This window comes from Oncorhynchus tshawytscha, linkage group LG01 (genome assembly GCF_018296145.1).
Source record: "Oncorhynchus tshawytscha isolate Ot180627B linkage group LG01, Otsh_v2.0, whole genome shotgun sequence".
In the NCBI taxonomy this organism is placed as follows: domain Eukaryota; kingdom Metazoa; phylum Chordata; class Actinopteri; order Salmoniformes; family Salmonidae; genus Oncorhynchus; species Oncorhynchus tshawytscha.
Window position 1 is genome coordinate 88,271,853 of NC_056429.1, and position 14,627 is coordinate 88,286,479.

A 14,627-nucleotide genomic window follows, 5' to 3' on the forward strand; every position below is an offset into this window, starting at 1 on the left:
AGGTTTAGGGGTTAGGTTTAGGGTTACAATTAGGGTTAAGGTTAGGTATAGGGTTAGGAGTTAGGGTTAGGTATCATTTTAGGGTTAGGGATTTGGGGTTAATGTTAGGCTTAGGGTTAAGGTCAGGGTTAGGTTAAGTGTTAAGGTTAGGGAAAATATGATTTTGGATGGGAATCAATTATTTGGTCCCTAGGAGCATAGCAATATGTAACTATGTGTGTGCGTGCATGCCACGCGCGTGTGTGAAAGCCCATGAGAAAAAGGGAAATTCTACCCTCCCTACTGCGCTTTTATTGGTTCCTGACCTCACATAGGCTACCTTTGCTAAAAGTTTAAGCAGACTAATTGGCTGAAGACATGACATTCTTCCTCTCTGATGTTTTGCAGAAGTTTGATACAACAACTGCAATGTGGAGTAGACACAGGTGCTGAAGTTACCATTGCCTCGTCTTTTTGACCTGGCATTACACATGGACATTTAATTTAAACAATAAACAAACATAACCTACGTGTCATCTTTTAGTCGTGGCTAGGCTACTTATAATGCTGTTTTGTTAATAAAGGATTAGTTTTATGCGGGACTGCCAGCCTATATAAACAAAATTTGACATTTAGAATTGCACTGCATATTCGACAGTTTTTGTTTTATGTTGACATAGACTTACACTATTATTTATTATAGTGTACAGCTCGAGCTCTGGGACACATGTGAGGGTTATTTTGGTGTGATGCGTGTGCGAGGTTTAATCCTCTGCTGGATGCGAAGCAAGCTCAGGTAGCCTGAGAGCTGTCCTCTCTATTTCTTAATGTCAAGACCCAAGAATGTCTGCTTAGCATGGCTGTGGCTCCTGAACCGGCGACCCAAGGACCGTTATGGCTTTTAGAGCAGTCTATTCGGACCCCCTGTCCCGAAGCATTTTCAAGAAATTCGTGGTTATGCTGTGTTCTCTCCTCACCTCCATGTACCTCCTCCACTGCCTCACGGACCGCTGTAGCAGCATGCCCACACCGGTGAAAGCCTCCAGCCAAGTCGTGGGCTTTTTCGCATCGGAACTACAAGACTTGATGTCGCTGAGGAGGAAAAGACTGTTAAAGAAATGGACCACGGAGTCCAAGGTGCGCTTGAGCTACGAGAGCGCTGACGACACTAAACGGATCTCTGAGGACTCACTGTTCGACGATACTGATAAGGGACAGATTTTGTACGAACCGGGACCTCAGGTGGACAGCGATAGCGAGAACCGGGAATTGTCGCGTGATATCCAGCTTTCATTGGATGACATCGTTTCTTCGAAGAGATTGTCACACCGGTTTACAGTGAAGACGGGAAGTACCGGTAAACTCAGTCCACTTGGAGAGGGGAGAAAGGAGCTGCCCCAGGCGCTGATCATCGGGGTGAAGAAAGGAGGGACGCGCGCGCTACTCGAGTTCCTCCGCGTGCATCCAGACATCAGAGCCGTGGGAGCCGAGCCGCACTTCTTCGACCGTAACTACGAGAACGGACTGGAGTGGTACAGGTAAATGTAAAGAAAAAAATATATATATATAGGTCAAATAATTATACTTTTTATTGTTATTATTATTATTATGAGTAGTAGTATTAGTATTAGTACTAATATTATAATATTATGTGCAGGCTATGCCTTATGTATACTTTTCCCAAACTAACTGCTGAGTTAAATAGTGTTTGCTGAAAAGTTTTCAAAGTTGTGCTGTTAAATGCAACGCCAGTGCCTCTCACTGGCAACACTTGTTCACCATTGGGATAATACAAATGGCCCCGGTTATATAGCATGCTTCTTTGCTATTACTTCATTGCATTTTCTATTTGGACAACCTGGTGCTCTATAGTTCTCCTTTATTCAGCTGTTCAACCAGTGTCAATGTTGTGGGAAAGCTCTAATCACACCAAAATATATCTTATAACTCACTACAGATTCATTCGATATTTTCTGTAGCCTAAAATGAACACTGCATAGTTATGACCTATAGACTAACGAGATGGTTGTCCTACCCAAGTATATATTGTTTACATGTTCAATTGTTAACAGTAATTTACATGCCTAAGTAGCCAATCTAAGCAATAAGTAAATATTTTATTAATATAATCAAACTTATCTTGGTGAAATTCGTTAAACGAATCTACTGTCTAGGCTTAATGGCAGAGCTCTGCTATGATATCACCTTGTAAAAGGTATCGAAATATATGACTATTAACATAAATTAGGACACTTTCCATATGAAATAAAGTATATACATCCAATGTAAAAAATTTACCTAATTGCTGTCTTGTAAAGAATTTAAAAAAATATGTTTATTTTTTAATTTGTTAAATACAATAGAACAACTGTTTTTCATAGGCCTATTCATCACCACCAACAGTTGAATTGGGAGCTAAAGGTAAACATTTTCAATTTCAAGGATTATATGGAAAAGGTCCAGATTTAAGTAACAAGCAAAGTACCGCTTCCAAAGTGAGTAGCACTTTATTAAAGTGCTGATGGAGTAGGGTCAATGTCTGACCTGAAATAAATGTTCTGAACAAACTCTAGATACACATAATTACACACAGACACTTGCTTCCCCTCAATCCCCTCTCTTCTTTGAGAGTTACCGTATTTTATCTCACTTTTCTCTCTCTGTGTTAAATGGATTTGTGATTGATTTTTATCAGTAGCTTCATGTTCATGTGTGTGTGTGTGTGTGTGTGTGTGTTCTCTCTCCAGGGGAGAGTGTCTCTCCCCTCTCACTGTGTCTGTGTGTAACGGGGCATTTCCGACACTGCAGCTCTGTTAGTAAGAAGGATTAGGGTTGTAAGAAGGATTAGGGTTATAATGAAGGGTTACCTGAGTGTCTCCAGAGTTATAATTCACCTTTTGGTTGAGTTAACAACAAGCAGCTCACTTTAAAAGCCTGGAGAATCTTCTGCTCTCACCCGGGCCCCTCCCTCTAACTCCCCCAAACTCCCCTTCCAGCCTCAGCCCCCTCTCATACATTAGCACTCCTACCCTCTCCCCACACACAGATACATCCCTCTTTGTGCCTCTCTGAGAGTGAATACTCTATATTTTGGCCATCACTCTTTCTTTCTTTTAAAGAAGAGCTACAACAACGTGACTGACTAGTCAACCTGAGGGAGTGGATCTGCTGTGCGGAGGAACACTCCTGTCAACTCTGTTTCAGGGAGTCTGAGAGAGAGACCCTTTATTAATGGTCTTTGTGTGTGGACGCTTTTTATCGGAAGTACCAAAAAGCTCTGGAAATGTTTTCCTTCTCTTTTCTTTGTCTTTTGAACTGCTGAATGGAATGGCAAAAAAGAAATCCACAGATTATATAACAGACAACAATTTGATGAATATGTGCAAATGAATAAGAAATAAGGAAACAAACGGACCCTGCGCTATTCATTCATCCTACTTGTCAAGACACGGTTAATTCCCTCTACTTGTCAAGACACTGTTAATTCCTCCTACTTGTCAAGACACTGTTAATTCATGCTACTTGTCAAGACACTGTTAATCAGAGGTGTGGACTCGATTCACATGACTTGGACTCGAGTCAGATTCGAGTCACAAATATGATGACTTGCAACTCGACTTTGATTTGAACACCAATGACTCGTGACTTAACTTGGACTTGAGCCTTTCGACTCGAACTGACTTGATACCCTCCCCAAGCCCAAATATACTGTATAAAAATGATGCTATTAAAAAAGTGTGCAGTGCATCAACTCTTAATTTAATGGATTACAGTTTGAATCGGACAGCAGCCAATCAAATTGGGCCAGCTGAGAAAAAGTTGCTCGTGGAAGTGCAGAGGAATGTCTGCGAGTGAACTCAGATGGAGCCCTTGGAAAGATGATACCCCAAATTATTATTTGCAGATATAAAGACTACACTGAAAAAGATATAAAGACTACATCACTGTGAATAATTCAGGCTGTTGTGGAGGCAAAAGGGAGTCCTACCCAGTACTAGATAGGTGTACCTAATAAAGTGTACAGTAATGTCAAATCTGAAAACATGTTCTGGAAAAGCGGTACATGGGACCATAGAAACAGTGTCTGATAAAGAATGATGATGAAATATTACATCCATAGATAATGTAGTCCAATTGGTTCATGTTCCACAGTAATTGGTGTCAATGGATCTCGTTATCCTGAAACTTTCATGATTTTATTAACTTGGAATATTGTTTGTTAGTTTCCATAAAACTATGCATTAAGAGTAATGCAACAGTTACTTATAATTTTGAGCAGTTGTATCAATTGATAGTCAGATCATTGTAATGAAATTAATAGACCGTCATCTCAGATGTAATGTGTGAATTGCATTTTGATATGGTAATACTTTGATGTTAAGTTGTGTCATTTTTTTGAACAGGTTCAATTAACAAATGATCTTAGCTTTATGTGTATTGTATCCAAGCAATTGGAAAAAGTGTTAGAGTTTTGAAGAAATAGCATTTTGATCATTGGTTGTGAGTTTTGTGTTTGGAGTTTTGAAAAATGACATCAAGATTCCAAAATTAGTGCTAAAGTGATTGTAAAAAACTGTAATTCATTCTACTTTTCAAGGCACTGTTAAATAATTCTACTTGTCAAGGCACTGTTAATTCATTCTACTTGTATTGACACTGTTAATTCACACTACTCGTCAAGACACTCTTAATAATCCTACATCGTTTGTGTATTGTTTGTGTATTGTAAGTCTAGACCATCTTTCTACAACTGTTTTTCTTATAGAAAGATGGTCTCGGTGGTAGTGGGAACAAGGCCATGGTTTTCTATAGATATTCACTGTGGCCAATTTTGCTGGATTTATGTGATTCTTTTCATTACTGTGTGTGTGTGTGTGTGTGCGTGCATGCGTGCGTGTGTATGTGTGTGTGTGTGTGTGTGACGTGGCAACAACAACAACTAGCCGTCTGTGTTCATCCTGCTTCCCCAGTGGAAACATAGACAGACATATTGAAGCCCCCAAGTCCACAAGTAACGTTCTCATTGTTTGTGTAGGAGTTCCCAAGATATATCGTCATTATTTGCATCATATTTAATAGGAAATACATAGTATACTCCACCCCATAGTATACTCCATCCCATACACAGTATACTCCATCCCATACACGGTATACTCCATCCCATAGTATACTCCATCCCAAAGTATACTACATCCCATAAATAGTATACCCGATCCTATAGTATACTCCATAATAGTATACTCCATCTCATACATAGTATACTATATCCATAATATACTCCATCACATGATATTGTGATGTATACATCAATCAATCAACACATCAATCAATCAATCATCTGTATACTTCAATGAGGTCGCTCTTGCTGCTGGTGAGTCTCTGATCCACCTCTACGCAGATGACACCATTCTGTATACTTCCGTCCCTTCTTTGGACACTGTGTTAACAACCCTCCAGGCAAGCTTCAATGCCATACAACTCTCCTTCCGTGGCCTCCAATTGCTCTTAAATACAAGTAAAACTAAATGCATGCTCTTCAACCGATCACTACCTGCACCTACCCGCCTGTCCAACATCACTACTCTGGACGGCTCTGACTTAGAATACGTGGACAACTACAAATACTTCGGTGTCTGGTTAGACTGTAAACTCTCCTTCCAGACCCATATCAAACATCTCCAATCCAAAGTTAAATCTAGAATTGGCTTCCTATTTCGCAACAAAGCATCCTTCATTCATGCTGCCAAACATACCCTTGTAAAACTGACCATCCTACCAATCCTCGACTTTGGCGATGTCATTTACAAAATAGCCTCCAATACCCTACTCAACAAATTGGATGCAGTCTATCACAGTGCAATCCGTTTTGTCACCAAAGCCCCATATACTACCCACCATTGCGACCTGTACGCTCTCGTTGGCTGGCCCTCGCTTCATACTCGTCGCCAAACCCACTGGCTCCATGTCATCTACAATGACCCTGCTAGGTAAAGTCCCCCTTATCTCAGCTCGCTGGTCACCATAGCATCTCCCACCTGTAGCACACGCTCCAGCAGGTATATCTCTCTAGTCACCCCCAAAACCAATTCTTTCTTTGGCCGCCTCTCCTTCCAGTTCTCTGCTGCCAATGACTGGAACGAACTACAAAAATCTCTGAAACTGGAAACACTTATCTCCCTCACTAGCTTTAAGCACCAACTGTCAGAGCAGCTCACAGATTACTGCACCTGTACATAGCCCACCTATAATTTAGCCCAAACAACTACCTCTTTCCCAACTGTATTTAATTTTTATTTATTTATTTATTTTGCTCCTCCTAATGGGGTGCAAAGGAGCAGCCCATTATTTTTATTTCTACTTTGCACATTCTTCCATTGCAAAACTACCATTCCAGTGTTTTACTTGCTATATTGTATTTACTTTGCCACCATGGCCTTTTTTGCCTTTACCTCCCTTCTCACCTCATTTGCTCACATTGTATATATACTTGTTTATACTGTATTATTGACTGTATGTTTGTTTTACTCCATGTGTAACTCTGTGTCGTTGTATCTGTCGAACTGCTTTGCTTTATCTTGGCCAGGTCGCAATTGTAAATGAGAACTTGTTCTCAACTTGCCTACCTGGTTAAATAAAGGTAAAATAAATAAATACATTTAAAAAAATATTCTCTATCCCATAGTATACACCATCAAAAAGTGTACTCTATCCCATTGTATACTCTATCCAGTATTAAACTCTATTCCAGTGTATACTACATCTCATACTTAGTATACTCCATTCCAATCTTAGTAAACTCCATCGATCCCATAGTATTCTATATCCCATAGTATACTCCATTCCATAGTATACTCTATCTATCTGTTTTTGTCTTTACACATTTTACTAGTATTATTTTGGATTCAGTTGTTTGGATGAAAAGTTTGTTTTACCAAAAACAAGAAATTGATTTGAAATTGATTCTGTAGTGCTACTCTCTGTTCTTCTGGCTGGCCCTGTCTCTGTAGTGGCCTGTGGTGAGAGGCCATCAGATGTGGAGGTAGACGGAGCTGTAACGGTCTGAGTGTAGTGGGTGAGGAGTCAGGCGCAGGAAGCAGAGAGTTCAGGGGAGTGCTATTTTAATGCACTGACACAAACGCTGAACATAAGCCAACCCTCACAAAACACAGGGCGTACTGAACAAACAAATGCCCCAAACAGGGGGACTTAAACCGTCCAGGGAAAACCCACAAAATGGGAAAACACGAAACCCAATAGACGTGCACATAAGTACACCAAACAGACGATCACAATAATTAATCCCGCACAAGGAACCCTGCGGGCCGGCTGACTAATAAAGCCTACTACCTAACTCAAAACAGGTGCACACAATCAACACATAAGGAGGGGGAGGAAATAATCAGTAGCAGCTAGTAGGCCGGCGATGACGACCGCCGAGCGCCACCCGAACGGGAAGGGGAGTGTCCTTCGGTCGGAGTCATGACAGGAGCGAGTATCAAAGTATGTAATGCTGGTTTGTACTCCAAATCCCAGGCATACATTACAAGATCCAGATGTAAATATGTAATGCTGGTTTGTACTCCAAATCCCAGGCATACATTACAAGATCCAGATGTAAGTATGTAATGCTGGTTTGTACTCCAAATCCCAGGCATACATTACAAGATCCAGATGTAAGTATGTAATGCTGGTTTGTACTCCAAATCCCAGGCATACATTACAAGATCCAGATGTAAGTATGTGGAATATTACTATGTCTCCTCCCATGTCTGAATTTTTTTAACATTAATTTTTATAACTCTTTTGTGATTATCATACTTTCCTACATCAGTCTAGTCGTCAAGCCAAATAGCTTGACTGATGCTGCTCCATGTATGACAAGTTGCACCAAGAAAATACATTCACTCAGTCGTCAGAGCTGTTGGTGAAAAGTGGTTTAAATTCCCAGCATTTTCTTTGAGCTCCACTTCCAAGTTGTTCATATTTTGTCAAGGTTAGGTGTCAATTAAGTCAGTGGCAGAGTTGAGAGTGTAGCCTTGTTTGTTGCTGTCAGACATCTCACTCATCATTGGGCCTGTGAAGAGGTCTGGAGGATCTGTGGAAAGGAAAGGCTGACGGCTTATTGGTGGGGAGGAGAAGCATCTCAGCAGTTAGTTCTATTACTGTGGATGCCTTGAGTGGTGGGAGGAATTTCTATAGTTTTCGATTATAGTAAAGTATATACAGGCCCACAGAAACAATGCATTTATGGGACTTTGCAATTGTCCATAGTCCATAAATGAATTAGTTAGCCTTTATTGTGGTAGTCTGAAACAGACTGTAAGGTTCAGTGATAGCAGGTCTACCCTTGTGCTTTGGCACAAATCATGATAAAGCAGGCAGGCAGTTATCTATGTACTCAAGTAGTGCCTCCTGCCAAATGTATTACCATACAGAGACATGTCCTCTAGAAATTAGATATGGTGCACCCCCCCACCCCCCTCCTCCAGTGGCTCTGTACCTGGCTGACTGAGAGTCCCTGCTTGCTGCAGGTAGTCATGTGAAAGCAGGACACCAGCTGAAACATGGAGCCCTACCCGTTTGTTTGTGTGTGTGCGTGTACGTGCGTGTGTGTTTGTGTGCATGTGTGTGTGTGTATATGTGTTTGCGTGTGTGTACGTGCGTGTGTGTTTGTGTTTGTGTGCATGTGTGTGTGTGTGTGTGTGTGTGTGTGTGTTTGCGTGTGTGTGCATGCATGTGTGTACTTGCTACATATGTGCTGTATGAATCCACAGTGTACAGCTGGCAGTCGATGTTGGTCTTTGATCTGGCTTGGCCAGAAGTCCAACTATGACATATTCCTTCCAGTTTTAAACAGAGCCATTGAGTTGAAAATGGGCTCAATATCCGTTGTCTCTCTCCTCCCTCTCTTTTTCTGTATTTCTCTCTCTCACTCACGTACAGTATGGTCTCTCTGGGTGTTTGATATAGATGCAATACTATGGCTCAGTTGATTTATCTGATTTTCCTTGGCATGAAGGTGCTGGTCTACTGGTCTACTGGAAAACACAAAGCTGCATTGAAGTACCCAGAACAGTGCTGGACAGGGTGGTAACAGATCCCCAGAGGGAGAGAGAGAAGCGTTTCCCAAACCTTCCATTAAAAAGCCTACAGAGAGATGAACCTGAACCTGGAATCCCCTAAGCAAGCTGGTCCTGGGGCTCTGTTCACAAACACAAACAGACCCCACAGAGCCCCAGGACAGCAACACAATTAGACCCAACCATATCATGAGAAACAAAAAGATAATTACTTGACACATTGGAAAGAATTAACAAAAAATACAGAGAAAACTAGAATGCTATTTGACCCTAAACAAAGAGTACACAGTGGCAGAATACCTAACCACTGTGACTGACCCAAAATTAAGGACATTTTTGACTATGTAAAGAGTGAGCATAGCCTTGCTATTGAAGAAGGCCACCATAGGCAGACCTGGCTCTCAAGAGAAGACAGGCTATGTGCACACTGCCCACAAAATGAGGTGGAAACTGATCTGCACTTCCTAACCTCCTGCCAAATGTATTACCATATTAGAGACACATATTTCCCTCAGATTACACAGATCCACACAGAATTTGAAAACAAACCCAATTTTGATAAACCATCTACTGGGTGAAATACCACTGTGTGCCATTACAGCAGCAAGATTATTGACCTGTTGCCACAAGAAAAGGGCAACCAGTTTTCTTTTTTGTACCTTTATTTAACTAGGCAAGTCACTTAAGAACAAATTATTATTTTCAATGACAGCCTAGGAACAGTGAGTTAACTGCCTTGTTCAGGGACAGAACAACAGATTTTTACCTTGTCAGCTCAGAGATCTGCTCTTGCAACATTTCAGTTACAAGTCCAACACTTTAACCACTAGGCTTCCTGCCCCTCCTGGAGTTTTAAATGTTGTACATTGTAAATGCAACCCATATTTATGTTTTGTTTTTTTTGTCCTTCAAATATTTACACATAATATGACATTTGAAATGTCTTAATTCTTTTGGAACATTTGTGAGTGTAATGTTTAATGTACATTTTTATCGTTTATTTAACTTTTGTTTATTATCTACTTCACTTCCTTTGTCAATGTAAACATATGTTTCCCATGCCAATAAAGCCCTTAAATTGAAATTGAATTGAATTGAGAGAGAGAGAAAGAGTGAGAGATAGAGAGACCTCCTGAGCATGAACCCCTGCCCATGTCAGGGTTGTAAAGTGATCCCACTGGAGGAATGTAAACTACCAACACCACACACACACACACACACACACACACACACACACACACACACACACACACACACCACCACCACCCCTGCACACCCCTAAGAGGCCTCCATATAGAGGAGGCAGTGTAGGTTCATGGCCACAGTCCTGGCTGTCAGCAGCTGCTCCCTAGCATGTAGGGAATGGGAAGGTGAGGACAGGCAGCAGGTACAGGGTGCTCCTCAGACACCCTCAGAATCCCCCGACACTCACACCTGATGTTTTCACCTAACTGACGGTCTGACGGATCAAGGCAACCAAAATAACAACCTGTTTGTTGTCTCTCCATCAGTCTGTCATTCGTCCCCATGAGGGTCTAAGGATAACTTTGGTACAAATGTCCGAAGCCTGGGACCCCTGAGAGGCTTTGATAAGCGATAGTATAATAGATCAGGGTTAGGGTTAGGGCAGCGAGGGCCACCTAGATGGCTACCAACAGAATGTGCCACCCCACAGAGTTCAGAAGTCACTATAGCAGACGGCAGATGGCCATGTTGGGAATAGAGTTACACTTCTTGCTGCATTCTGCTTATTGCTTATTTGCTTCGGAGATTTGCGTACATTAGTCAGGCAGAAACCCTTTCTGAACTTTAGACCACTTCAGTTAAACAGCTGTTGTTCTTGTTTTATGGGGTGTGAGTTACAGTACTTAGCATTATCGGTGCTAGGACTCAGATTACAAAAGGAACCATTTGGTTTAGGCCTACAAACGTACAAGACCTGCAACTCTAATCTGACTGTTTGAAATGTTATAGAGCTGAAGCAATTTACTGAAGTAATATCCCAGACCTATCTAGCCTTCGACCTACAAGTCTGCAACACATTACCCCTGTAAGGCAATATGTGTAACTCCTAAATAGAACGATAGTGATTTACCGGTTCCCTTTCAGTCAATCAATCAATCAATCACTCAATCAATCAATCAAGCAATAAATCAATCAAATGCAGTTGTAAAGCCCTTTTTACATCAACAGATGTCACAAAGTGCTGTACAGAAACCCAGCATAAAACCCCAAACAATGTAGATGTAGAAGCACGGTGGCTAGGAAAAACACCCTAGCAAGGCAGGAACATAGGAAGAAACCTAGAGAGTAACCATTCTCTGAGGGGTGGCCAGTCCTCACCTGGCTGTGCCGGGTGGAGATTATAAGAGTACCTGGCCATTAAGGACAGATCGTTCTTCAAAATGTTCAAACGTTCATAGATGACCAGCAGGGTCAAATATTAATCACAGTGGTTGTAGAGTAGAGAGTGCAACAGGCCAGCACCTCAGGATTAAATGTCTGTTGGCTATTCATAGTTGAACATTCAAAGGTAGAGACAGCAAGTGTGGTAGAGAGAGAGATGGAGGTGGACAGAGAGATAGGGAGTGGGAGAGAAGTTTGAAAACATCAGGTCCGGGACATGGTAGCACATACATTGAACAGGTCAGGGTTCCATAGCCACAGGCAAAACAGCAGAAACTGAATCAGCAGCATGACCAGGTGGTCTGGGGACGGGGACAGCCAGGAGGAGAGAGAGAGAGAGATGGGAGAACTAGAGGGAGCACACTTAAGTTCACACAGGACACTAGATAAGGCAGGAGAATTTCACCAGATAGGACAGACTGACCTTATCCCCCTACACATAGACTAAGTGTATGCTGAGACGGGGGGGGGGGGTCGGACGACATTGTGGCCCTGTCCGACAATACCCCCAGACAGGGCCATCCAGGCAGGATATTTCCCCACCCACTTTGCCAGAGCACAGCACCCACACCACTAAATGGATATCAGCAGACCAACAATTACTGAGTATGCTGAGTATGAACCATGGAGATCTCCTCCGTCGCACGAGACCGAGTGGTGCTAAACCGGACAGGAAGATAATGTCAGTGACTCGACCCACTCAAGTCGAGTATAGCGAAAAAACCTGGCACCACATGATGCATCCATCCTAGGGAAGGCACGGAAGAGCACTAGTAAGCCAATGACTCAGCCTCCGTAATAAATTCAGAGGCATAAAATCCCAGTGGAGAAAGGAGAGCCGGCTAAGCAGAGACAGCAAGGGCAGTTTGTTACTCCAGGGCCTTGTCGTTCACCTTTGCAGCCCTGGGCCAGACTGCACTCAATCATAGGACCTACTTATCATGACACTAGGCGAGACACAAATGCAGATACAGGAGGCAGATGTTTGGAGTTTAAGATGTTTAATATATCCAAAGGGAATAGGCAAGAGAATGGTCGTGGACAGGCAAAAGGTCATAACCAGATCAGAGTCCAGGATGTACAGAGTGGCAGGCAGGCAGAATGGTCAGACAGGCGGGTACAGAGTCCAGATCAGGCAAGGGTCAAAACCGGGAGGACTAGATAAAGGAGAAAAGGCAATGCAGGACAATGGGAAAAAACGCTGGTAGGCTTAGACATACTAGACGAACTGGCACAGAGAGACAGGAAACACAGGGATAAATACACCTGGAGGGTGTGGAAACAATAACGAGGACAGGTGAAACAGATCAGGGTGTGACACTACTGAAGAGATGAGTCTTCAGTAAAGACTTAATGGTCGAGACAGAGTCTCCATCTCTCACATTGAATAGGTAGACCATTCCATATAAATGTTGCTCTATAGGAGGAAGCCCTGCCTCCAGCTGTTTGCTTAGAAAGGACAATAAGGAGGCCTATGTCTTGTGACCGTAGCATATGTGTAGGTATGTACGGCAGGACCGAATCAGAGAGATAAGACTAGGAGAAAGTCCATTGTATTGCTTTGTAGGTTAGCAGGTAACCTTGAGATCATCCCAAGCATTAACAGGAAGCCAGTGCAGAGAAGCTAGCACTGGAGTAATATGATCAAAAGTTTTGGTTCTACTCAAGATTCTAGCAGCTGTATTTAGCTATAACTTAAGTGTATTTAGCGTAGACCATTGCAGTAGTCTGATCTAAAAGTGACCAGCATGGATTAGCTTTTCTGCATTTTTTTATTTCACCTTTATTTAACCAGGTAGGCTAGTTGAGAACAAGTTCTCATTTACAACTGCGACCTGGCCAAGATAAAGCATAGCAGTGTGAACAGACAACACAGAGTTACACATGGAGTAAACAATAAACAAGTCAATAACACAGTAGAAAGAAAAAAAAAGAGTCTATATACATTGTGTGCAAAAGGCATGACGAAGTAGGCAAATAATTACAATTTAGCAGATTAACACTGGAGTGATAAATTATCAGATGGTCATGTGCAGGTAGAGATACTGGTGTGCAAAAGAGCAGAAAAGTAAATAAATAAAAACAGTATGGGGATGAGGTAGGTAAAATGGGTGGGCTATTTACCGATGGACTATGTACAGCTGCTCAGATAGCAATGTTTAAAGTTGGTGAGGGAGCTAAAAGTCACCAACTTCAGTGATTTTTGCAATTTGTTCCAGTCACAGGCAGCAGAGAACTGGAAGGAAAGGTGGCCAAATGAGGTGTTGGCTTTAGGGATGATCAGTGAGATACATCTGCTGGAGCGCGTGCTACGGGTGGGTGTTGCCATTGTGACCAGTGAACTGAGATAAGGTGGAGCTTTACCTAGCATGGACTTGTAGATGACCTGGAGCCAGTGGGTCTGGCGACGAATATGTAGCGAGGACCAGCCGACTAGAGCATACAGGTCGCAGTGGTGGGTGGTATAAGGTGCTTTAGTAACAAAACGGATGGCACTGTGATAAACTGCATCCAGTTTGCTGAGTAGAGTATTGGAAGCTATTTTGTAGATGACATCGCCGAAGTCGAGGATCGGTAGGATAGTCAGTTTTACTAGGGTAAGTTTGGCGGCGTGAGTGAAGGAGGCTTTGTTGCGGAATAGAAAGCCGACTATAGATTTGATTTTGGATTGGAGATGTTTGATATGAGTCTGGAAGGAGAGTTTACAGTCTAACCAGACACCTAGGTACTTATAGATGTCCACATATTCTAGGTCGGAACCATCCAGGGTGGTGATGCTAGTCAGGCGTGCACGGGTGCAGGCAGCAAATGGTTGAAAAGCATGCATTTGGTTTTACTAGCGTTTACGAGCAGTTGGCGGCCACGGAAGGAGTGTTGTATGACATTGAAGCTCGTTTGGAGGTTAGATAGCACAGTGTCCAAGGAAGGGCCAGAAGTATACAGAATGGTGTCGTCTGCGTAGAGGTGGATCAGGAAATCGCCCACAGCAAGAGCAACATGTTTTGACAAAAAGATTCCGACTTTTGCAATGTTACGAAGAAGGAAAAAAGCTGCCGTTAAAATATTCTTGATTCGTTCATCAAAAGAGAGATCAGGGACCAGAGTAACGGTCCAACACAGTTTTACTTAAGACGACTGTAGAAGCAACAAGATTAATTGTCA

General features: G+C 42.3%; 1 protein-coding gene across 1 annotated transcript in view; it reads left to right on the forward strand.

The window, feature by feature from the left end:
* The first annotated feature begins 395 nt into the window (after positions 1–395).
* Positions 396–14,627, forward strand: part of LOC112259613 (heparan sulfate glucosamine 3-O-sulfotransferase 3A1-like) — an 83,362-nt gene continuing 69,130 nt past the window's right edge. The window contains exon 1 of the mRNA XM_024434245.2: positions 396–1,517. Coding sequence (XP_024290013.1) covers positions 874–1,517 — 644 coding nt within the window. The 5' untranslated portion in view covers positions 396–873. The remainder of the gene's footprint in view (positions 1,518–14,627) is intronic.